The sequence below is a fragment of the Gallus gallus genome, chromosome 7 (assembly GCF_016699485.2).
Source record: "Gallus gallus isolate bGalGal1 chromosome 7, bGalGal1.mat.broiler.GRCg7b, whole genome shotgun sequence".
NCBI classification, from domain to species: domain Eukaryota; kingdom Metazoa; phylum Chordata; class Aves; order Galliformes; family Phasianidae; genus Gallus; species Gallus gallus.
Genome location: NC_052538.1, coordinates 34,531,575 through 34,557,744, shown reverse-complemented (window position 1 = coordinate 34,557,744; position 26,170 = coordinate 34,531,575). Strand labels below are relative to the sequence as shown.

At 42.0% G+C, this 26,170-nt stretch overlaps 1 protein-coding gene across 2 annotated transcripts; it reads left to right on the top strand.

Annotated features, from left to right (window-relative positions):
- Positions 1 to 11,781: 11,781 nt before the first annotated feature.
- Positions 11,782 to 24,526, top strand: MMADHC (methylmalonic aciduria and homocystinuria, cblD type). 2 transcript variants are annotated; one of them, XM_046943654.1, is made up of 8 exons: positions 11,782 to 11,820; positions 12,012 to 12,062; positions 13,883 to 14,027; positions 14,254 to 14,471; positions 16,758 to 16,863; positions 17,622 to 17,752; positions 20,513 to 20,599; positions 21,879 to 24,526. In XM_046943654.1, exons 2-8 carry the CDS (start codon positions 12,054 to 12,056, stop codon positions 22,071 to 22,073), a joined length of 891 nt encoding a protein of 296 aa, XP_046799610.1. In that variant the 5' UTR covers positions 11,782 to 11,820; positions 12,012 to 12,053; the 3' UTR covers positions 22,074 to 24,526. The 2 variants fall into 2 exon arrangements, with proteins under 2 accessions (XP_046799610.1, NP_001008477.1); NM_001008477.2 differs by lacking the exon at positions 11,782 to 11,820 and having other exon boundaries at positions 11,847 to 12,062.
- The last annotated feature ends 1,644 nt before the right edge of the window (positions 24,527 to 26,170 follow it).

Genomic DNA, 26,170 nt, shown 5'->3' with positions numbered 1-26,170 from the left:
TCACTTCATTAATTTTAAATGCCAAAACTTACACAGAGAAAAGACATTAAAGAAAAAAAAAAAACAGTTTAACTCTCTATTTTCTATAGGAATGAAGACAGACAGATTTTTCTAATGCTGTCTCCATCTCATTTAAGAGGACCTGGCTGGAGGCAGCAGCCTTCTGGAGGAGCAGACACCAATGGCAGATGGCTGCAGCTGAGAGCTGGACCAGCCTAGCTCAGACAAGGTGCCCAACACAAGCAGTGCCTCTGAGTGGGGAGATATGGGGGAAACCTCAGAGTCATCAGATAGCACTGCTCTCCTTCACAGGGTGGCTCAGAGGGCAGTGATAAGCTTTTCCTCCCATAGCAGATAATGGTACCACCTGGTCTTCCTGAGAGCAGCATTGATGCCCCTGAATGCCATTGAAATGAGTCATGAAAGAAGTGATTTATTCACAAGCAAACCTAAGACACACACTGGGGTGTGATCTGCCTCTCGTTTGGTTTTGGGAATAATTGCAGAACCAGCTCTCCATCCACTCACCACACTCCTTTCCTCCCTCCCGTCTCTTCTGTATACAAAGCCCATGGCAGCTGTTTGATTAATGACACCATAAATAACCGGGGTTTGTTCCATTCTGCATTTCCCACAGGTGCTGGAAGAGTCGGTCCTGAAGGATTTGCCACCTTCTGCAGGAATAGAGCTCTATAAGACGTGTCACCCATCAGTGGAAACGCCAGCACCAGCCACAAGGATGCTCAGACCAGTGTCACCCTGCTGTGACACCGAGTGACGGCACTCAAGGGTATGAGAAATGCCTCAAGCAGAGCCAAGCTGATAAAGATCACCAATGTGAAAATTGCATTTCCTTCACCCAGTCCATGCTGCGAGAAGCAACGGCACCTTGTAAGGGCATTTCTCTTCCTGCTCTGAGCCCAGCACACTCTGCCTTGCCCCATGCCACTCATACAGGAGGGTTATCACAGAGACGAGACCCAAATACCTCCAGCCCATGGAAAGCAGCTGGCTTTCATCTCCCCAGCAAGCACTGATCCATAAGTCCCCAAGTTGTTTTCATGCAAAATCCTCTTAGAGCGACTATAAAGGTACAATGCTCAGAGCCTATCTGAATTCCAGCTGAAACCCATACCAGAGGTGCTTCAGGTCATTGTGTTACAAGACATGTAGGCCAGCTGGAGCCCTCATCCTGCAAGCACCCTTCAGTGCAGCCGGTGGCAATGCTCTGATGGAGGCCACGGTCACACAGGACACTTTTTGCTTCAAAGCCAGAAATAATTTCCCAAGGATGAACTGAAGGTTTTTGAGATCCTATTTACACGTCCCTACATTTGAAAATGAAGCTGGGAGTGAGGGAGTGAGCAGTGAGGACACACACTCCTGGGTGCTCTGGCTTTCGTCTGGACTTTCACTTTTTTTTTTTTCCCACCAATGAAAGCATGATGAGAAAGAGAAAAAGGCAGGAAAGAACAATTCCTGTTCAGTATCTGTTTCCATAGAAACACCGAAATTAAGAGAAAGAAAAGGCTCCTAACATCATCCTGTCCATACACCTGCCAGCACAGCAGTGAGCAACAGCCCTGGAGTTTCCTTCAGCACCTCTTTTCCATTAAGGTTTATATTTAGTCGGCTCTCCAAAGCCCACAAGGCCACTGCTCTGCTTTCTCTCATATGCAAAGAAGTTATTTATTTCTGCCTGTTAAATCACTGCAGAGTTTGGGTCTGCGTGTAAAGAGTGCCAAATCAAAAGCTTCCCATGGCTTATATACCTCCTTTCCTCGCACTTTGCTTATTTCTTGGCATTTTATCAGCAGGACTTCTTGTATAGAAGACTTTAAACTTACAAAAAGAAGGCCCTTCTGGAAATTAAGCAGATTTATGCACATCTCATATTGTTTTTTCCTCCCCGATCCCATTGTGTGGGGCAACCAAGGAGAGCACAGATTGCTCCCCTGGCCTCAGCAGAGCCACGCACGGCTCCAGATGTGCCATAAAAGGGTTGGGCGATGATTTGAGGGGTTGCTCTGCCTGACCCCAGAATCTGAGGCCCAGTCACACCACAGCTGTCAGCTCCAAGGCCCGCTCAACACAGCCCACAGCCCCAAAGCCTGCTCACTATGGCAGACAGCCCCAGAACCTGCTCGCTATGATGGACAGCCCCAAAGGCTGCTCACCATGATGGACAGCCCTGAGATTTGCTCACACCACAGCTGGCAGGCCGCACTTTGGGGTCGTGCCACCCACTGTGCACACCATTGCCCCTAGGGTGGACCTTCTGTGGGATCTTATCTCAGTCATTGGCTTCCATCCTTCCCGAATGAGAGATGAGGATTTAAAAAGATTAGGAAGTACATGCACAAATTGCTGCGGATTAATCCCATGGTAATTTTACAGATGTAATCACGAGGCTGACTTGAGACCTATCCCAAACACCGCTGTGATTTAATCGGGGAGGACACGCTTCATGTGACCATTCCTCAAGGACACTTCTTGGGCTCCCAGAGAGCACTGACAGCACCAGACACCCTCACACGCAGCCCTTGCCTCGGGAGCCCACATATATACTTAACTGACAAGACACATAAAAATCACTCACTGAGCAACGTGAGCATGGGAGTTGTTTGGACAGGGTTAGCAGGTTTTGCAGTCCCCAGATGGAGCACAAAGCTCCTCCAAGAATGTGAATATCATCGGGTTTTTTGAGCAAATTAATACAGGCCACGAGCCAAACTGTGTCAACAAGAACACTCGCATACGGGAAGCAGTCATGTTGCTGCCCTTTGTCCCAGTGCACCATCAGAACATTTCCCTTTGCTGCTGATTTCAGAGCTAGAGCAAACTTAAAAGGCAGATCACCAGCCTCCTCCTGACACCGAGGCCCAGGGATCTCTGTGGCTACCATACACGTACCCCACTGAATGCTAGGAAGGAGGAATTTCATACTCTCCTTTGCCTCTCATGTGAACGCTTGGAAATGAAAACATATGCACCAAGAAATCCCCAAAGCATTAATGAAAACTGGATGCTACTTCTTGTTACTTTCTAAATTTGATATATAACAGGAACACTGAAAAATGTGCAAAGGAATGTTCTTCCCCCTCCGCTCAAACGCCAACAAGTTTTCTTCTAGTAGTTTGCAATGCTGTCTCTGTTCCATAAAAACACAATAAAAATCACAGTGAGAAATACTAGAAGAGATTGACAGAGTAAAATAGAAACAAAGCACAAAACTGAAAGCATCAAGGGTAAGCTCTTAAGTCTCTTCTTCCTAATCTGCCCAATGATCTTCTCCACTGCTCCGTTTTATTGCCTCTCAGAAGGGTTTTAGCTTTAATATATAATGGAATTGCTAGGGAAAGGAAACATTTTAAATATATAAGCACCCTAACTCTTTCAAGAGAGGTTTCTTAACCTGTAATCCCCATTCCTCCACCCGCAGGCCATGCAGCATGCACGGCAGAAGGTCAGCAATGTGGCCAAAGCAGAGCAGCCTGAGTTCTACCCACATTTATTTTATCCGTGCGATCTATGCACAAAACGCATCCCTGATGTTCATTGCTGGTAAGGGCTGGCGTGCTCAAATTCAAACCCTTGTAATTATTTAAATGACCTGAGACCTGTATGTGGACAGGCTGAGGAGCATGCAGGCAGCCCTGGCTCAGCTGTAGGGAGAGCAGCACTGCGGGCAGACTGTGGGGCTGGATCTCCTCCCCGGTACCTCACAGCTCACAAACCAGATCCTCAGCTGATGTGACTTTCTGGGGTCTTTGTCTGAGTGGTTGGTTTGTCCATCATCACTCTGCCCTGAGGTCGCCAGCCCCGGAGCTGCTGGCCAGGCTCATTAGGGGCAAGAGCTGTCATGAATGTGATGATAGCTATGGGGTCTATGCGAGGATGCCTGCTGTGGCACCCTGTCACTGCTGTGCACTGAAACATTTCATCTGTGTTTTTGGATGTTTCCTGTCATGCATTTCGAAGGTAAACATCAGCAGAAAATCAGTTCCAGGCCCTTAAGGCTGGGCAGCTTGATAGAAATGCTTAGCACTTCCACAATAAATATTCAAGAAGTGCTCCAGGGTACAGAGCTTTCATTTCCTTTGCCCTCTCACTCAAGGGATGACAGCCATGGCCACGCAGTGCTGCCCTGCACAAACTATGGACACCTTCTGCACATCATCAAGAAGGCCAGAGGGACTGCCAAGCTTAAAGCGAGACTGTCAGGCCATAATGTGGCACAACGAGACAAGCATACACTGCAGCCTCCCTGTCTCAGTGACCTTTCAAACTAAATTTGCGTTTTCTGTTCCATAATGTCATCCACTTGCGCCCACCCTTACAAGAAATGTTGCTTTCTCCACACGTCACTTCACTCCTGACAGGTCGCCCAAGGTAAGGCATGGATGAGTGAACCAGGTGCACCCGTGGCAGACAAGAGATGGGGTGGCCTGCCACAGAGCTTCTTCCTGGTGAAAAACTGAATATAACCAAAAGGAATAAAGCTTAAAAGCCCTTCCCAAAAGAGAGATTCAGCCCATCTGTTGATTATCCAGTATGCCATCCCCAAGCTCATTTACTCAGCTGAATATTTTGCCCCAAAGAGTTCTTCCGCCAAGTCTCTCTGCTTTCCCTTGAACTATACGATGCTGTGCAGATTGATCAGAACAGGCAGTGAGTAGCTGCACTGGGTTTGTTCCCAGAGGACGCCGCAGATTACTCTCAGCATAATGGAGTGATGATCTTACCATGACCTAATGGGAGTTCTTTGTCTGTCTTTGGAGAAGCCTTTAATGAGCTCGCAACTCATAGAGTAAATCACCATAGTTGGTGATGAGCAACCTTGGAACCACTGTAGGGAGATGAAAAAAGATACAAGCTTGAACATTCAAATGCTCAAAGATATGCTTGATGATGCCTCTTGTTAGACACCCAAGTCACTGATTTGTGCTCACTGTCAAAAGGAAGCTAGAGTTCTGAAGACAGAGTAAACCGTTGGGTCTGCAGAGTGGATCTTCACGAAAAGCATGTGTGTTGCTGTTTCTTCGGGTCTTGCTCAGTTCATCTACAGATCTTGAACAAATCATCATTCAGCACTAGCTGATAGTTCAGCTGTCGTTCCTACACCTACCCCAGCTGAAGAGCTGAATGTCAGTGCTGTGCATCAGCCTTGGCCTTGGCCTCCTTGTGATGTCATGGCAGCTGCAACTGAAGATTCAGCAGGGAATCAGTAAATATGCATCATGAAGGATGACTTCCGAAGTGACACAGCAGCTTTGTCCTCACCAGCCGCATTTCTTCTGACCGGTATTTATCCAAGAGGAAAACAGAACGAACTGACAACCTACACCAAGTTGTTGTTTTTCAATATACTGATGAATGAAACTGCAAAGAGATCCATGCTGAGTAAGAGTTAAGCTCTTCTTTGCAGGTTTAACTTTGAAATGCAGCGTGTGAACCCATAGCATTTTATGGTTTTCATCACATGAGCATTTTCAGCTAACTTTCATTTTCCTTTGATCATCTTACATGTCTCATCTGTTCATATCTTCACTTTTGAAGAAGACGTCTGATGTTTTCTTCTGAAGTTCATGTAGGAGAGTGAAGAGTCTTTATTTTAGGTTACCTTTAAAAAGGAAGAGGGTTGACACTTGCAAAATGTAGCTTTCAGGCATTTGTTTTAGCCGTTTCAACAAGAGAAAAGGAATCTGTCAGTGGCAAATTGGTAAGTTGTTTGTTATTCCTAAAATGGTAAAAGAGAATATTAAATCTACCAGCAACGTGATATGAAAATTAAACAATTTCTTATTTTTTCCAAAGCATAAATAGATGTTGTGTCGTGGAGCTAGGCCAAAAATACATTAGCAAAATAGCAAAGTAGGAACAAGGGCTTGGTGACAGAAAGATGTAATAGTACCAAAGCAGATTTGTCAGCAGAAGCGTTTTGCTCTAAACAATAAATATGCTCTCAAAGTTAATAGGTTTAGCTCCAGATACATTACAAGGCAAAATGTAATAGCTGGAACAATTATTCATAGCACTTTCTCTACCTAAGGCTTCTCTACAGAAATAATTTTACCCCCTCAGTACCAAATAGCTTTTGGGGGAGCCCGGACAGGGACATCATGTGTGGATTCTGTCTCACTCCATGACTCACGTTAAGAAATATCTGGGGAAATGCTGATATATGACATATCTTAACCTCTATTTTTCATTCTGATTTTCACTGAAGTCATTGGAAGGTCTTCTGTTGACTTTAATAGGCCCTGAATGTGGGTTAAAAAGAAAACAAACTTTAGAAGAAGTTTTCACGGACTGATCCCTGAAGTTCTGGGCACTGCCCATCTCCCTCTATGCAGAACCAAGCTGTGGTTTGCTCATAAAGCACAGGACAAAAGAGGCCATGCTTTTAAGCATTCCTGCTATCGTGTGGCAGCAGCATGCTTCATCGTGACTGATTTCCTCGAGCTTTCAGCCAGGAGATTTTGGTTAAGCTCAGTACATTTTTTATAGAAAGGGCCTCCAACCGTCCTGACTTACTTGTCAAAAGAGATACTTTATCACAACATCCATCACACACCCCATCTCCTCAAAGTGGGAAGTTTTGCGATATCTGGTTTTACATCCAGCCAGATGTTGGGCTCTTTCATTCACTGCCAGACAGGAACAGGGTCTAATAATTCATAGGCAGCACACGATGCCATAAACCTTTTTGCAAGAGATTCTTCATAACCGCGAGGGTTAAAAAGTATGACCCCATATATTTAAAAAACAATAAATGAGGAATCTCGTGGAGTAAGTAGTCCATTAGGGATGGCACTACGTTTAAGCATGAATTTTAACTTCTCAGATTTTCTGAGAGAACACTTTCCAGATGGAAAAAAATGTTTACCAAAATAGAAATGCCCTATAAAAGCATGGATTTTGATACACTTCTGATGGCAACCTGTCTCCTTCCCTGCCACTTAGCACATCTGGCATGCAGGCCCCAAGGCAAGCGCTCAGAGGACCACATTTCGGAGCAGATGAGGGCTGAGGAGCACCGTGGCCAAGAGCCAGGGCTTGGAGCACGTCCAGCCCACCGAGCCCATTGTACTCCCACTAGGAGACCTGTAGGGAGAGCTCCACCTCCTCCTCATAGATCTCTCCACCCAAGACCTGGACAGCTGGACTGCAGAACAGCAGCACTCCGTGTAGTCCTGACGCAAAACTGTCCCTTTCCAAGTTCAAGCCCAGCATGGAACAAATCCGGGTTACACGAAGGCTACTCCAGGCAAATTAATGGTTTTTCAAAGCTCAACGCGCCCCTCCTCAATAGAATATTAAGAGCAACAATAAGAACTGAGATGCATTAACACCCACCTGGAAGCTTCAGGTGGCTTTGGATAACCACACATCCCAGTTTGATAGCACTGATAAATTTCTCTCTTTGAAGAAAATATAAGCTGGTAGTTCACAGAGAGGGGGGAAAGTATGCTGGGCTATACAGATTTGCAGATTTGAGCTGCAGCTGAGTTGGACCCAAGTTGGCTATCGGGGAAACGCTCACTTCCTCCATCTGTTCCCTTCAGAGATGCATTCAGAGCAGGAGAGCTGAAGGAGCCACAGAGCAATGCCCAGAGATAAAGGAGGAAATCCCTTTCAGGTTCATGGAAACAAATCCTGGGGGTGTCTTTCCGAAAAGAAAACAATCCAAGCAAAGATTAATCTCGTGCATTTGCACCACTTACTAAAAAGTCTTTTTCCCAGAGGTAGTGAACAAATCTCCCAGCCTAGTATCTGGAAATGCCAGAAGAAAAAAGATTGTTCGTATAAACACACACATTTCCAGGGGAAGTTTACCCTTCCTATAGCCAGAGGATGTTTACTTTTCTAGAAAAAGAGTATGTTAAAACCTTTCTTCCCTTCTACTTCATCACTATTTCATTAGCACTCAGGAACAGACACTCCTCATTTCAAACACAGGGCTTAGCAGGGCAAGTGAAGGGTGAGCCACACTTGTATATGCAAGAAAAAATAAACGCAGGGAATTAAGTGAATAAAGAGGCTGAATTAGAGCTTAAAGATTAGAAGTTTTCTGCGGAGCAGTGACACACACAGGTGATGCAAAGGGATGGCTGAAGGGCGTCAGTGCAAAGAGCAGGAGCACAGGGCTGAGCCTTGCAAGCAGACCCACAGCTCTCCTAACGTCAGGGGCTGCAGGTGGGGACCCTCCACCTCCCCCTGCCCTCACTTATGAAACGCATTCGAGGCGTGGGGAGTCGGACTGAGACCAAGAGCAGGCTGGCTTTTGGTATGCTCAGTTACAGATCTGCTGCGAGAGGGTTTTAGAGATCAAAAATCAATGTCAACGATCTGAACTGCAGTTTAACAAAGTCCTAATGAAGTTTAATGGATGCCATTAGGTAAATTGCAAGCACCAGCCCCGTTCATCATTGCACAGAAGTGGAGATACTTTACAGCGCTTTGTATAAAGTTTCTTATGTAAGTACAATAGGAATAAAGAATATCTCATTATTTTTATGACCACTTAACAAGCTTCTGCAGCGTTAAGATAAGCGCCTACAACCGAAACATCACTGCTCTCACAATCAGGTACATTCTGATGCCTCCAGATGAATTACACCCCGTTAAGCACAAGGGGCACTGGACCATACGAGCAGCAAGGACCCACATAAAGGATGAAACCCCGGCTGTGGGAAAATAGGCATAAAGCTGCAACTCTAATGCTCGTGGAAAAATTCCAGCAGGCTCTGTTTGAACAGGATTAAAAATATTTAACCTTCCAGCTAATGAATAAAGATGAGGATGGAGAGGTATTGATTACGGTCGTGTTGCTCCAGAAAGTGAGAACAGAAGGTCTCACAGCTGGGCTTTATGTATCAACATACACACTTCAGAAACAGGACAGAAATGGAGGCCCATCACTTGTAACTGAAGGCAGCACACAGTGGCAGCAGTATCATGGAGCCGAGCAGACTCCGGAGCCACCACATCCAGCCATAGCAGTGCATGTGCTGGCTGGCTCACAGATGCTAAAGCGGCTGGGAGCATTTGATGTTTGTGTGAGAAGTCTGTTGATTTTCATGAGAACAGAAGCACCCGACAACAGGAAATGCAGCATTTCCATTCTGGGTGTCTGGAAGCCTCCAGCCCAACCCCAGCAATGCAGACCTCCAAGGATGGCGTTTCTTCATTTTCCCTGGGTGCTGGAAAGGGTAAGAAGAACTGAAGATTCATCCTTGGCTTGCCTTAGCTGCCACAACTGCTTTTTGGAGGCATTTCTGATTCCTCTGCTTGCAGACCAGGGAATCCAGCAGGTTTGGAGATGGTGAACATCAGCCAGGGCTTGGAGTTTGGGTTTGGGCAGAGCAGAGCACTGACTGGGAAGCTTCCCCCAGTGTGCCTCCTGCTACAACTCTTTCCCAGGCTACATCCTGTCCAAACCACCAAGAAGCCACTGTCACCAACCAGGAGGCTGAGAAGGAACAAGACCACCTCAGGAACACAGCATGGAAAGCCAGGCTGTGCACTGAGGGTATCACCATTAAACCTGCTCCAGGTTCCTGGGCAGGCTGAGATTCTCCTGCCTTCACAGAAAGAACAAGTGATTGGTTAATGGAATCTACATGTATTTTTTCACAAAAAATAGTAATAAAAAGAAAAAAATTAAAATGAGGACTTAGGTATCATCATGTATGCATTCCTTTCTCTCTCTCAAACTGAGAGAAGTAATCTCCGAGGGAAGAATTTAATCAAAGCCAGCTGCTAATTACTTTCCTGACACCAGGGAAGAAGAATGTTGGCCTCCAAAAGATCTTGGAGATTTTCATGATTAATATTTGATAAATCTGTAATTGGATCGTTTGATTTCGTAGTCTCCTTTGAATAGAGGTAGAAACTTCATTGAAATTAATGTTTATGGATTCAGGCCACAAACTTTGGGGAATGATAACTCATTGATTGATTGGAGTATCCTGAAGTGCTAACCCTGGAGAGAGGAAAAATGGGGATTGCTTGAGGACAAGTCAATACAGGTTGAATGTAATCCATAGATAAATCCTATTAGACAAAATAAATGGCATTCTGCAAATAGTTAAAGTTGTGTTTCTCTAGGATTTTTTTTCCCCCTGGAGTTCAGACTCAGCATGAATATTTAATTTAGACACAAATGAATCATCATCACAGAATGGCCTGGGTTGAAAAGGCCCACCGTGCTCATCCAGTTCCAACCCCCTGCTATGTGCAGGGTCGCCAACCAGCAGCCCAGGCTGCCCAGAGCCACATCCAGCCTGGCCTTGAATGCCTGCAGGGATGGGGCATCCACAGCCTCCTTGGGCAACCTTGGGCAAATGAGAACTAAGTGTGCTAGCTTTGAATTCATAGGTGGGAAGCATGCAAGAGCAAGCAAATGTTCCCACAAAAAACATCCAAAACATGAAAATTGCAATGCTGTACTTCTCTAATGCGAAATATTGCCTATAATTGAATTCTGTCATGCTCTTAAAAAAAAGAAAGCAGAAATGTATTGAAGTAAGGGGCTGAATATTATTTATATTGATGTTATATATTGATATTATATATTGATGTGGGGCTGAATATTATTTATAATTACTATTAACAACAAAAAATACTTTCTTGGTCTTATTTTTACCTATCATGTATTCAAACCTTTAGAACTGGTCTATGCTAACAGCCCAGTGGCAAAGCAAAAACAAACATTGTCCAGAAAGGTGTTTTATAACATATGAAATTACAACAGAGTAAATTAAGCTGCACGCTCACTGAGCGATTTCAACACTCAGTCTTTTATTTTGAAGGCAAGAGATTAAATTTCCCTTTCCTTGCCCAACACCACTGCTTTGAACAGGCAGCAAAGAAATGGCAAAAAATGAGAAAGAAGGGTCTTAATCTTCGTATTCCAGTGTGGCTTGTGTGTTTTCTCCCTCCTGCAGAAGCAAACAGCGATACAGCTCTTTTATACTAGCTTTAAAAATCAGGTTTGGGGCACCTCTCCCCTGACACTTTTAATTCAGCATTTAAATTGTTCCATTAGCATGCACAGCAGTTTCCACGTATGCAAGTAGGGAGGCTCGTGCCTCAAAGAACCCGTGATCTAAATTAAATCGCAGTATTGGAAAAAGGATGAAAAAAGGCACCTGAAAACGAAATACCGGGTCTTCAGCTGGCTACAAAGCCCTCCCCCTTCCCCTTTCCAGGGGAGATTTATGGGAAGGTAAGATCATAGAATCGCAGCATGGCCTGGGCTGAAAAGGCCCACAGTGCTCATCCAGTTCCAACCCCCTGCTATGTGCAGGGTCGCCAACCAGCAGCCCAGGCTGCCCAGAGCCACATCCAGCCTGGCCTTGAATGCCTGCAGGGATGGGGCATCCACAGCCTCCTTGGGCAACCTGTTCAGTGCGTCACCACCCTCTGGGGGAACACATGAAGCGAGGAGGGAAAAACAAACAACAGAACACCTCTGGCCCGCTTTAGAAGGCTTTTATTCCTATTTCATACAACAGGTCTTTGCAGAGGCCACCCGTCTGCTCCGGGTTTTCCCAGCACAAACGGCCCTTCTGCTCAGCATCGCGGCCCCTCAGCTCCCCCGGGCCAGGCCTGACCCGCGCCGCACTACTGACCCCTACCGCACCAAAGCGGCGTTGCTTACCCCACTCTGGCCAGGCCCTACCCGAGGGGAGCCCAGCCCCGACCAATCGATTGCCGGCTCGCTCGCCCCGCCGCCCCGAGCCCGCTTCAAACACGCCCCCACCACTGATCGATGGCTCATCGAGCGGCTGCTCAGGTCTGGCGGCCGAGGGGGTGAGGGCGGGGCGGAAGCGGCCGCCGCCATTTTGCAGGAAGCGCTGCGCGGGGCTCCTGGGTGCTCCCGCTGCGCCGCGGCCGTGTGACGGGGGAGAGGGGGGCGGCCCTGAGGGGGGAGCGGCCCGGGGTCGGCCGGCCGGCTGGTCGGTGCGGGGCCTCAGGAGACGCTGCGTTTGCTTCTCTTGCAGGAGGAGCCGGAGCGCTGGGCGAAGGGCTGCTGAGTGTCTGCCATGGCCAACGTGAGTAACCCGGGCCCGGTGCGGGGGCTGCGGCTCAGGTCGTGGGCTTCAGTCGTACCCCACTGCGCCTTACTGAAAGGTGATCGGGATCGTCCTGCTCCTTCCAGCTGAGTTTCCGAAACCGGTTGCTGTGGTTCAGTTGGAGTGAGGGTGGAGGTGCACCTGACTCTGGTTTTAATGCCGTGAGTTAAAGCGAAGCGCTCGAGTTCAGCAGGGCGCTCAGGCTGAGGGACAGCACCCGTTGCCGGCCTTGTTTTGCCACACAGCCCGCTGTACAACCTTGATCTCGGGGTGTTTTTCAGTACTGTAATGTCAGGTGTGTAAATATTTGCAGAACTGGGCAGAAACAACACCCCTGTGTCACAGCACTGAGTCCATCCGGGTCCCTTCCAGCTTGGGATGTCCTGTCACGCCCCATGTTTGTAATGCCAACCTCTCAGTGTTAAGTGAATCAATATTAACTAGAATGTTACTTTTGTTACAGATATGCACCTGCAGCAGGAAAGTCATCCATGTTTTTTTGAAGGATAAAAAACTGGGTTAGACTTGAGTTTTATCATGGCAGTTGCATATTTCTTATTTAAAAAACAAGCATAAGTAACAGTTGCTGCTTGCAGTGCTTAAGATGTTGTCATAGAATGAATCATAGAGTCATAGAATGGCCTGGGTTGCAAAGGCCCACAGTGCTCATCCAGTTCCAACCCCATGCTATGTGCAGGGTCGCCAACCAGCAGCCCAGGCTGCCCAGAGCCACATCCAGCCTGGCCTTGAATGCCTGCAGGGATGGGGCATCCACAGCCTCCTTGGGCAACCTGTTCCTGTCATTGGGTTTCAGAGCTGCTTATCACCTTGTAGCACTAATGGCTCTTTGGAGCTCCTTTGTTGAGACTATTTGCGTGCAGAGGGAGACAGTGTTGCATCATTTTCTGTTTACCACCTGACTGAATCCGCTTCTGATAGTTATGTTGATGGCATAAGGCCGTGGCGTGAAGCAGATTTGCTGGTGTATCCCAAGACAGCAGAATTCATAAAGGTTTTATGGCTTGTTGGCAGCTTGCCCAGGGTGCTGAACTAATCTGTTTGCAGTAATGCTTGTTTATAAATATGTGAATGTGCTGAGTTTGCGAATCTAACATTGGTTGCACTAGCTTAAGTTTTGCACGTGTTAAATATTTATGGATTTCAAGTGCAAAATACAGAAGTAGAAATTACCATACCCCACCTGTTTTGGTATGCATGTCTTCTTGCATCCTTTGGAGCTGTTGATATGTGTGCTTTGCTGCCAAAGAAGTGTGTGTATGCACATATGTGTGCTTCTAGCTGAAAGATACAAGATGTATCTGTGGTGTTATTATCCGGTGTCCCCTCAAGTCTTTTAACAAGTGTGAGTGTGGGCCAGCTAATGTTTGTGCTAGTTTTCAGGGCAGAGGTCTTGGACATCAGCTCTCACTTAATTAACAGTATTTCTGATCATGATTGAATTGTGATGATCATGGAAACAAGGCTGGATGCATTGTTTTTCAACGTCTATAACTTAATCTAGGTTATAGCATTTGAGTGGTGCTACTTAAACTTCTTTTCCCTTTAAGAAGGTCTTTCACTAAGTGCTTTCAAGGCTTTTCCTTTGCTTAGAAAACTGTTACTATGAAAAGATTAAAAAATAATAATGTATTCTAAAATTTATGTGTTACAAAAATAATTGCTGGTAGTTAACTTACAGTTTTAATTATGGAGTGGAGTTTTATGATATACAGAATTATATGTGAACTAGTAATTTTGTTAGCAGTATATAATACTTGCTTTTGTTTTTGTCTTCTCAGGTGCTCTGTAACAGAGCAAGATTGGTCACCTACCTACCAGGGTTTTATTCCTTAGTCAAAAGAGTTGTAAATCCCAAGGCTTTTTCTACAGCAGGTTCCTCTGGCTCAGACGAGCCTCATGTTGCTGCTACACCTCCTGATTTATGTAAGAACAAGCAAATTAATTTTCTTTGAATTGATGTGCTATCAGAACTGTACACTCCATATAGAACTAGGAATTCTGAAGTGTGTTTTTTACTATGGCAGGACACTTACCTGTGTTCTGGTTGCCTTGGTTTTGTGATTGTAATCAAATAAAGATATTTGAGCTTTTGTTTTTTTATTCCTTTTCAAATAACATGATGAGTAAAGCAAGGCCTTGACTTTTACAGGTCCAAGAACTGTATGGCCCGATGAAGTAATGGGTCCATTTGGTCCTCAGGACCAGAGATTCCAGTTGCCTGGTAATATTGGTTTTGACTGTCACCTAAATGGTACTGCTGCTCAGAGGAAAAGCCAAGCCTCAAAAAGTCTGCCTGATATATTAGCAGAGCCCTCACCAAATGAAAGGCATGAATTTGTAATGGCACAATACATAAATGAATTTCAGGTAAGAGCAACCTTCTGTGCAAAGCTGATATTTCTTGTTTAAGAGAAACATAATCATTGTGTCTTCCTTCTGTAAAAAGATAATCCTGATGTTCTAGGTAGCTTTGAAAGATGAACTTCAGGTGAGGTAAGGAAGCCTGTGTAGAACCTAGTGACTTATGTGGATGTGTGAAAACTTCAGTATCAAAGTGTACTGCTTGCAAAGTGTCACCACCTTTTATCAAATAAGAGTGGTAGTTTCTTATTTAAGTATTTCATATAATGGATTTGGCCTTGAATAGTTTAGACAGTGTACTGAAACCTGCCTGTTCATTTCTGGCTTCTGTGGAATTCAGACATGACAAGCAGACCAGTGTAGCTCAAACTCAGGTCTCAGTGTGAGAGTGCATTTTGGCAATGGCAAAACTTGCAGCCAGTCAGATGCCTTGTTAATGACAGGCAGGTTGTTAATTGCTAGTTTGACTTGCATGGTCAGACTGTTTCAACAAATGTTTATTGCTACTAGCTGCTGATTCAACTTTCCAATCTCTGAGTTCTTGACAAGTTCAGACTTCAGAAGTCAGCTAGTAAATCTCTGTTGTAAAAATGCTGTGTAGTGTTTTCTTTTTAAATGTAACATGAGCTTCTGGTGTGTTCCCAAAAGTCTGTTTTCAGCGTGTATGAATCATAACTGAAATTAAAAGACCAACAAAAAAACTCTAGCCTTTAGTTTACTTAACACAAACCAGGTGCACTGATGGCATGTCTGCATTCTAGAAAGAATACCTGTATAATAAAGTCATCAGTGCACCTGCTGCTGACGAGATGGAATGGAGAAACTAGAAAAGTTTCACAACTGATATTCAGAAGGCAATTAACAAGAATCAGCTTGTTTAATACCAGTGTTAGTCAGGAATCCATGAGCAATGCTTAGCTGGTGAAAATGCTGAACTACTTGTAGAGAAGACCCAGATCTGGACTGAATACAGAATCCTCGCATGGGTTGCTACAGCAGGCAGGAGAAAAGCTTGGTGCTGCTGAAGCTCAAGTTCCTGTGCTTGAACAGTCAGAGGAATTCTGTTTGCATAAAACTAATATAAATGAACCTAGCAGTCCATTAATATGGAAATACGGTATAGCTCTTTAGAAAATGGCTGTAGCCCCTTAATTATAGTGTAGGTGGTAAGTGTGTGTGCTATGAGTTGTCTTTGGCTGGATGGAATGGGAGCAGTAGACAAGACAAAATCAGCCATTACATTACCATTCTCAGTAAGGGAAGCATCCAGTGATTAGGAAGAAAGGAAATGGCATAGTAACATAATTGCATGATTTGTCAGGCTTGAAGTACCAGCTGATCTGTCCCAGTGACTTTACAATCATAATACAAAATACATGTGGAAATGTATGCATTGAAGTGCAGTTAATATCTATTGTTGGTCTACATGTTTGTTTTCTATTTTTTGCCTACCACTGTTGATTTATAGAATAAAAAAGGTCAGCTATGCTGTATGTTCAGGGGAATAGTTTCCTCTAGGGAGAACTTGCAGTTACAAACTGGTGTTAGGTGGGAGTTGAATTTTGAGTAGTATATAAAGTCTCAAGTTGCTGAAATTTCTTGTAAATTAAGGCAAAGTTATAGCTATTGAAGCTGTTTTCAAGGATTCTACACCTATGTTATGTAATAATTACTATCCCAAAGCTGGCAGCTGTTTTAAGTACCTTCTTAAGGACATTATAAGCTTAAATTTTGTGTATCTGACTGTATCTGCTGGATTTTTAATGTGCCCACAAGAATAAGTTCTTTTTTAGAAACTACAGAAAATTGGTATTGGAAAACAGTCCTGTTTTTCAGGCTATAGCAGTTCTGTCTTTTAAGGCTACCATTTCAGCTAGAGCTAAATTACTGGAAGTTCAGAGCTGTTGAGCTGTTGTGTAGCTTCCAAGTTTAACTGTGGCTCAGGTAATGTGCATATGTCTGAAATCTATCAATTGCTTTTGTATCGAATGCTTGCAGGCCATTGCTTCAAATGGGAAACTTTTGAAAAATACCCTATTGGTTAAAGTTTTGGGTAGTGCTGTTAGAATAAAATGTAGAATTTCTGTTCAGATAATAGGCTGTGTGTATACTTGTTCTAACTTTAATACATAAAAATGAGTTGCAAGTGATAGCAAATAATCTTTCTGTGAGGCTTCTTGGGTATATCAGTAGGCGTACAGTCATAAAAATACAGTCTGGTGTGCTACTGTGTGATGTTATTGCTATTGTATATTAAGAGTAGGGAAGTTAATCTATTTTTTTTTTCCTCAGGGTTCTGATGTTCCACAGAAACAGCAAGTAAATAATGCTGAAACCTATTTTGAAAATGCAAAAGTGGAATGTGCAGTACAAGCTTGTCCTGAACTGCTACGGAAAGGTATTAAAAGGTTAACTTTTTTGGATGATTTCAAAACAAACCACAAACTTAAGTAAAAATCTGCAAGTGAAGGCTTTGGTGAAATTGACCTCACGGATTGTGGAAGTCCAAAGTTTGTGTTTCACAAAAGAAAAGGGCATGTAAAATGAAGGCTGAAATCCTGCTGTTGATGGTGCTTTGAGTTTCATACAAAACTTAGTGCTCTGCTCCGATAAATGATGTAGAGGGAGAGTCATGATGGTTTGGGCCCTCTCTGTGAGTGCTGCTGTGTCCTAGGAGCAGTCAGAAGCAGATCTGGGACATTTCTACTGAAAGGTTTAAAGTAAAAAATGAAAATGTGTGAATTTTTGTCTTAACGAGAAAATACGGATCTGTGCACCTCATGCAGAGAATTGGAGTTTGTTCATTTCAATGAAAAATTTCCTACGTGTCATCTTTTTGCAAAGAAAGTGACTTGTTTGCATATTCTAAAATGTGCAGAATACTGAGGCCTTAATTAACCTGCAATTAATGAGGAGGTCTTGAAATAGCAAATTCCAGTCCATAAGTAGCTGTTCACAGGACCTTACTCATGTGTGTTACTTTCAACAGAAGCAGTGTTGGCGTTTCAAATTTCTTTGTTGATCTGAGGTTAAAAAAACAACAAAACAAAAACACATATCTTGTATATGAATGAAGGCTCTAAATTAGGGTTGGTAACTTATCTAAAACTGAAATTTTTTTAAGAGCAAGCCATAAAATACTGGTTTCACTTTTAGACTTCGAATCAATGTTTCCAGAAGTGAATGCCAACCATTTAACAGTACTGACTGTGACCCAGAAGACTAAAAATGATATGACTGTATGGAGTCAAGAAGTGGAAGATGAGAGAGAAATGCTGTTAGAAAATGTAAGTAGTTGACATAAGTATCATTTTTGTCTTTGTAGATTAATATTCTGTGTAGTGTATGTATATTCTGTCTTATTTCTAGATCTGGTAGGAATATACCGTATTGCATGCTTGAGCTAATCTTGTCTTCTGTCAGATAAAATGGAGACAAATTTTCTTTAACTCATCATTTTATTATTCCACTTGAAATTTCTCATAAAACTATTGAATTCTTTATAATAGGTGGAGTCAACTGTTGTAAAATAGTAAAGCAACACATTAAACATGGTTGTCTTCTTGCAGTTAAAGAGCAGCAAGTATTTTCTCACCTTATTTCCACTATGGTACACTGTGCTTTGTAGGATTTTTCTACTTTTTTTTTTTGGTGGTGTAGTTAAAATTCAAGCAAGGACTTCGTGCATCCTCACTTACAGAGGTGATTGCCCTGTTTTCTCATTCTGGTAATAGATACATCTTTAGTCTGGATATCAGTAACAGTGCATCGAATGCTAACCAGCCTCGTGAGTGCTGTCTTGATGCTCTCTTGCCACTAGATGTCTCTCTGAAAATAGCTGTTTCTCATTCTAAAGGTTGTTTTGTACCTGCTCCAGCAGGTGTCACTGTTTTCCACTGCTGGCATTTCTTTTTCTTGGCACCTTAAAATACAATATTTCCATGTATTAATTGTAATTTTTCTAAACCTATCAAAAAAAAAATCACCTGATAAGATTTTCACCTATGTGCTGAGGGTCAGATTCAGGTTTTAATGCCCTTTGCAGCCTCATAAATTGCAGTAGTATATCTGTAGTAGGTGTATGTATAGTAGGTGTGGTCTGTAGAAAGCAGTGTTTGGGTTACCACTAAAAGAAACAAGCAGTCTGCAGTATCAACATAAAAATTACATGCAAATTAAAATTCCCTTCGTTTGAGTGTGGTGTTCTCTTTGAATTATGTATGGTCTGTTGATCTTTGGCATTGTAATCTGGTCTAATTATATGTTAATTGGCATCTTTCTTCCTTGTGCACCTCCCTGTCAAGTCTAATATAGTCACTGTAGGAGTGTTGGGATGTTGGCTGTAACCTCCTGGCCTAAAGGTTACTAACAGCAAATTCACAGGAAAACGGTCTGTTTGCTTCATAAATGGTTAGAAGTTACATTAAAAATACTAATTTAATGTGAGAGACTTGTGCTAAAGTAATGAGGATTATTCACAGCCAGGTCTAAGCATTTACAGTGGTGAATCTCAAGTGGTTACTAATGCCACTCTAAGAGCTTGCAGTGCGTTTGTTACACTACATCTTTTGATCCAGTGTTGTATCAGAAATGTAATGCCTTAAATGCTCTCTTCAGATGGTTTGCTTATGTTTATGGCTAATCTGTAGAGCCGTCAGACCTCAAGATGTAAATCTGGTTACTATAAAGGATAAACTTCCTAACGACCTCTCAGAGGATGAGACTGAGTAAATATAATAATCTTTGTACCTCAAACTTGTCAGGGAACAAAATGAGAGTAAATAAAGTGTTAATTTATTCTGAAGTTAGAGGTATGTCGTTTTATGAGATCAGGGAAATTCCTTTGTGTTCCAAAGGGGCTACATGGATTCTAGGCCTACTTTTCTCCAGATCAGTGCATTTTGCTCTTCAGATTCTTATACCTGGACATGCTTTCCTCAGTGCACGGACAGTTCTAGAGTCATCATGTATCTGGAGGCTTTGGGGGGAGGGTTCTCATTCACCTTTGCAGACTTCTTGAGAAGTTATTCTGTGAATTCCTGTTGACCCTCCTAACATGGATTGGAAACTGCTGATCTAGGTGATTAAAAGCACACAACTGAGGTCTTGCGTTCTTGTTCATTTATGTGTGCAAAAATATGCTACGTAGTCCATAGGTGATGTGATGTTCTTGTGCCCTGTATTGTAATGTCAGCTTTAAGTTTAGGTGCTTGGTTGCTGTAAAAATGTAGTGACTTCACCAAAATATTTCTCCAAAGGGAGATTTGTGGTGAGGCATTAAAGAAAAGGAACTTCTTGATATGTTACTTAACGTAAAATGGTATTTTCATAAACATCAGCTGGTATCCTCTGTTGTAAACAAACCAACTTCGATTGTCTAATAGTGGAAGCGTTGTTCATCCTGACCAAGAATCAAGTACAGCAAGAGAAATGGTGTAGACTGGTGTAAAAAAAAAAAAAAAAAAAAAAAAAATTAAAATAGAAATCAAGTACTTAAGAAACTGATTGCTGTCCTGATGCTGAACTAAAACATTCTGCAAAAATCATTTGCAGTTGTATGTTTGTATTACCAGTGCTACCTTGGTACTTTGCTGCTAGCTAAGAGCAGACCTAATAGCAAAACTGTATTTTTATATAAATATGTAGTGCTATGATTAGCATCAAATTTGTGGAGTTCAGGTGAGATTTGTAATCCTGTTGAAGGATTATTAATACTTGACTTCTTTGAGAAGGTAACAGGTATGGCTGCAATCTGCATGAATAATCAGAGTAATTACGTTATTCCACACACAAGCTGTTAATACATTACTAACTGGCATGAGGAACACTTACCTACCTTGTAGGATTGGACTAGCCTAATGTATGCCATTAATTTTAATTGCCTTAATATTCTCAATATTTTTTGTTGAAAATGTGCCAAATTTCTCATTTACTAGCAGAGAACAAAAATTCATTTTCAGTGTATTTTGTGTGTTCTGATCTATGTGTATCTATCTGCAAGGGTATAAAACAGTTCTGATATCTTCCTTCCTTTTTTTATTTTTAAGTTCATTAATGGTGCCAAGGAAATCTGCTATGCAATCTGTTCTGAAGGCTATTGGGCTGACTTCATTGATCCTTCCTCAGGACTGGCAGTAAGTTATGTGCTATTTGGGAGATAGGTTATGACTCTTCATATGCTGTGTCACTTGTTGCTGTTGGCACTTCAGAGAACTTTGTTCAGCAATGAAGTTGACTTTTAGGTAACTTGAGGAATTTGCCTAAAAATTTGTCACTGTGCAATAGGCTGCTTTTGCCTTCCAAAAGGTCTTTTGGTTATCTATAAATGAGCCTGTTTATGTAGATGGGGACTTTAAAAACAACAACAACAAACCAACAAAAAAAACAAACCTCTTGCACAAGTTAATAGTGTGTGTTATGTAGGAAAAAATGAATAGCTTGTTCCAATTAAACAGCATGGTATTCATTATCAGATTGCATGAGTTCTCTGGAGGAGCTGGCAGTTTCTTACAAGACATAAGTGAAATGTGACAGCGTCTGAAAAGTTACAAGAGAAAATGGAGTTTCTGTCAAAGCATGTGTGTACATGTATTTTTGTTTGAGAACTTATCACTGAAACAGTCACATACATGAAAATAATCATAGCAAAGCTCATTTTAGTGGGTTTATATCTAAAAACACTGTGAAAGGCTGTGATTTACTGAGTCAGCAGAGCCAAATAGGTTTAACAGGGATCGTTTGTAAGCTAAAAAGGGAGTTGATGGGGTTTATGGTACTGAAGGCATCACTGAGAATTCAATACATTGAAAGAATAGCTATGGATTAATAAAGAAGGACAATGTCTTTGGGTTCCTCTTCTGTAGTAACATCCTTACCCATAATCTGTCCATTAGCAGTGGACTTCTGCCAGAAACTTCCTCTTCTGAGATAAAGCAACTGAAGTACCTTTTCAAACTGACACAGATTTTACTGTTAAAAGCATCTTTATAGAGTCTCATTGAAAAGGTACATGTCTTAATTTTGCTGTTTTATAGAAGTTTCTTAATATCTGAAGAAGCAGCAGAATTTTTAAGCCACCCCAGGTGTTTTGTGTGTCTGACTTATTAGACATTCAGACATGCTGATATGCCTCTGTCTGTGTTAAAGGTATAATAAACCCTTAAGTAAGGGTTACCCATACAGTCGGGGTACTCTGCCTGTAGATGTCTCAAACAAAACTGCATGTACAATTTCTTCCAACAGATGTAGGTGGCATTTCTGGGTTTAGTTCTGTTGCTGTCTTTTCCTTTTGTTTTTAAAGAGGGGTAATTCTGACCTTTCAAAACCTTGACTGTGTTGTTACTGATCTGTTAACCCTCATGGTACAAAAAGTTCAAAATACTAATATGAAAAATTCTCTTCTTTTCCACCTAGTTTTTTGGGCCTTACACAAACAACACTCTGTTTGAAACAGATGAACGCTACCGCCACTTTGGATTCTCTGTTGATGATCTCGGCTGCTGCAAAGTTATTCGTCATAACATCTGGGGTACTCATGTTGTTGTAGGAAGTATTTTCACTAATGCTGAACCTGACAGCCCTATCATGAGAAAACTAAGTGGAAACTAACAGTTGTCAGGGTTTCACAGGTCCACATGACTCTGGCACTCTTTGACCTCGTGATTCTTTGTGAGCATTGTCAGAAAGTACCACACTTGAAATACTCTTAGATAATAAAGTATCTGCTATTTATTTTAGTCTCATGAGTATGCTCATCACGTGACATGGAACGTTATTTGACGCTATTTTAACAGCTACTTGTATGTGCCACATGAATTTTAAGCTGTGAGTTTCCCTCATCTTTGAGTTCGAGCTCAGTTGACTGAATACACAGCTATCTGCATAGCCTCTTGATATTATCAGCTGTTCTGTCTTTTGGTGTCTGACGAATCTGTGTTCTTTGTATTAAAGTCTTGATGCCATTGAATTTTCTAGGAATTCTGACCACTTAGTGCAGTAAATTAGTCGGGGGGGAGGAGCAAGTAATAGTACCATTCTCCCATGATATAAAACTTAATGAAAACTACAGCAGTGAGTAATGGGCTAATTAATTGATTATGCAGTGCTCTAAAAAGAATAAGTTAAGCTTTCAGGAATCTGTAACTACAAGCTGTACTTCTTTAGAGAAGTGTTGATGTCATTGCTAAATCCAGAGGCTCAGTAGAAAGTCTTAAGTTACTCTAGAATCAGTCATCTCTTCATTTGCCTTCATCCTTCATTTGTCTTCATGTTGCTTGTGATTTTTATTTTCTCAGTGTTAGCTAAATATATTTAACTATTTTATATGTGTAAATGTAATTTAAACTTGCTTTTGGAATTTTTTAAGGTCATTAAATACATTGATGTGGGCCAAAAAAAAAGATAACAGGGCAATGCTTGGATACCCTCATTGTTTTTTCTTTTACTTGAATGCAACTGAGATTTATCTCTGGAATTTCAAAATGCCTCAGCAAAGGGCAATTATGATCAATTGCTGTAATTACAATCAATTATAGAAAACATTTCAGCAGGAAGGTTTCAGTAAATAAGTCAGTCTCTTCAGGCGACATAAAAACCTTCAAATCAATTGAAGTTACTGGAGAGAACAGTGAGGAAAATTCAAGGCATCTGAAGTTTCAAAGCTGCCTCACTACAGAAACTTGGTAATTAATGTTGCTACATTCACTTTTTAGGGCTGTTTGGTAATATACCACAGCTGTAGCTGTTTATGCAACAATAGGAATCTTTCAGTTTTGACTCAGTCAAAATTTAATGGAACTTTTGTCTGGATAATGGCTGCCAAGAAGATGTGTTCAGAGGTTTAGCTTCCTTTCAAGTAGCTTGGGATTTCAATAATCATGTGGGTTTTCTTTCCAGTATTAATAGTTATATACTTGTTCTAGGCCCGTGTACTGTTTCTATTCCTTATTCAGGTTCTAAGCCAGTTAGTCACCAAAGTCTTTCTGCTGGCATTGTTTAGTAGGCTTAGAACCAGACCCTTACCAAGTGCCTGTATCTGCCCTTGTTAATGACTGCCTGATCATGGAGGTGCAGTTTAGGAAGGCTCTCTCTGCTGAACAAGTGACAATTGCCTTCTCTATTCTCACCTTAGCTAAGCCAGCCACTCAGAGTTTGTGTTGCCATCATCATCATTGTTGGCTCCAGCCTATATGCATTCCAAGGCTGAAGTGTGTGGCTGTGAAGGCAGGATTTGCTTACTGATATGTCGTGGAATCTGCCGTATTTCCAGAACATGAGCTCTTCACCTCCTGTCTGCTGGCAAGACAAAGTTGTAATATTAAAAGTCTGGTTTATTTTTTTGGCCTTGTTGTTAAAAGGATTTAAAAAATACCGAAGCTGTTGCAGAGTGTCTATGTACAAAACCAACTGAAGCATAATTCTTTTGCAGAGTACGAATTACCTCATTTGATTGTGGAGGGTTGTTATTGTCTTAGTGCACAGTATAGTACCATTGCAGACAACTAGTAAATACTAGAAAACCCCTCTGAAATGTTTCACATGGTTTAACTATGTTGAAGGCTCTTGGTGCTGTCTTTTTGTTTCCTTCAAGTGACTTTGCTGTACCTGCCTTTGTGTTTTGTTTTGTTTTTTTTTAATGAATTGAGGTGTATATTCAGGCAGCTGTCCAAATTAAACTTGGGACACCAGTTTCTGAGTTCAAACCCTGTATAGTTTCATGCTGGAAAATGGGAGGGGGGGGTGTTTTTTTTTAACAGTGGCTTTTCAAATGACTTTAACCCAAGGCAAAAAATCCTCACTGAAAATAGTGGGAATTCTGCCTTGACATCACTGATAGTATTTCATGCTAGAATCTTAGGGGAGATATTTTGTGGTATTTTTCTAACTAACACTTTCTTGTACATAAAAGCTTACTAAAACTCAGAAGAGGCTAGAACTAGTCCAGTTCTGCTTCCCTCTCATCAGAAGAGATTTATTGTATATTAATTTGCTACTGTGAAATAAAGGTTTTGGAATACAGTTTGATAAGCTGTACTTCTGATAATAAAAAAAAGCAACAAACAGTTCTCAGTGTCACAAATTGAGATCCTTTCTATGGTAAATAAATGAAAAGAGATTTCATGCAATGTTATGTCTGTTCTTAGCAAGGATTAATGTTCTGTGGGAAGTTCTTATCAGTTTAGAGAAAGCTTCTTAAAGTTTGGCACTTCTAGTGAAGAGTGAATGAGTTTTCTTGTCAGTGAACTCGTGTTATTGAAAGTGAAGCTGAGCATCACAAGAGCAGTGCTGTGACTGTATTTATTTGCAGGTATTAATATACACAGTGAATGTGCCTAAAATATGCAAGTCTAAAAACTGTACTGGTCGGAAAGCTAAAACAGAATGTTATAGGTGAAGTACTTGCCCCTTGCCTTAAGATATGAAAATGATGCTAAACATCTCTTCAAAGAATTCATACTAGAGTTGAGAAATAACATGGAGTTGTATTTTGTCTTAAATAGCTGAATCTTATGTGAGCTGTTATCCTGGTGAAGTTCTACACTGCTGTGAAGTAAAGAACCCTATTCTCCTTCCACCAGCAGCCACCTGGCTGGAATTGAAGTGCTCAAAGTAATCCACAAGGTTGAAGGTGTCTCTTGGGGGAGAAGGCCCCTTTTCTTTGACTTGCCATCTCGACTGCAGGCTCGTTGCCCTTTCTTACTGATTGCACTGTCACTCAACAGGAGATTCTCTGGTTCATAAACATGCAGGGAAGCATGGCTGTAACATTAGACCGCTCCAGGTAGCTGATCCAAAAAGGTAAGGCTGCAAGATGTAAGCTGCTTTGTCACAGTAACAGATGTAAAACTTGGTCTGTGAGCTTGTTTGGCTCTAAAAGGTTCTGCCCAGTCAGGCTAAACTAATTGCAGAAATCTTGTAGGTAGTGGGGGAAAATGCATAGACATGGAAGATCTCTGTGGTGTGTGTGTGTGTGTGTGTGTGTTGATGCTTGTTCAAACAACTTGAATGAAGTATGGAGTAGTGATGCAATTTTTATACTTAGAGATGTGTATAATCCAAGCCTTCAGAGAACTCTCACCATGCTCTTTTAGTCAGCTCTCCCCTCAGGCAGCAATAGAGCAGTTCTCTGTGAGGTTTGCCTGCTGGACTGAAGGAAACATGAAGGCTGCTGGTTGATAAAAAGCATGGAATTGGTTTTCGAGGTACATGTCCCAACTGAAGCTTCTGAAATGTTTGATGGATTCAGATAAGGAGGTAATCTTCTTATACAATGTAATTCAGATATTCAGCATATTTATTTTTGAAATTGAACACTATGGCTTAATTAGCTACCTTTCTTAATTAGTCATACTTAAAAGGTGACCGTGTGTATTAAATGAATTCCTGCTCTTGCTCCCAAGCTCATGCTTGATAGGCACTGATAACAGCTCTTGCATTTGGAGATGGCTTGTTAGCATTGCAGCAGGGATGTCACAGGCTGACTCATGGAGGAGATATGTGCATTAACTTGTGAGAGGATAACTGAGGGCTGAAGTACCTCACTCAATCCAAAACGAAACATCTCATCTATGCTTATTTTTAGATGCCCTGTTTTGTTAGAAAGATGGATGTTTCTGCACAATTTCCATGTGTTTTGGGGATTTTCTTATGCAAAGTCAAAAGCCATAACTTAAGTTCTGTATGAATAGCTGTTTTTACTACATATG

Bases quoted from the DNA above. Each gene is read 5' to 3' on its own strand.
- MMADHC (XM_046943654.1), top strand. The intron at 16,864-17,621 runs GTATTAAAAGGT...TTTCACTTTTAG, and splicing joins TCCTGAACTGCTACGGAAAG to ACTTCGAATCAATGTTTCCA. The intron at 20,600-21,878 runs GTAAGTTATGTG...TTTTCCACCTAG, and splicing joins ATCCTTCCTCAGGACTGGCA to TTTTTTGGGCCTTACACAAA.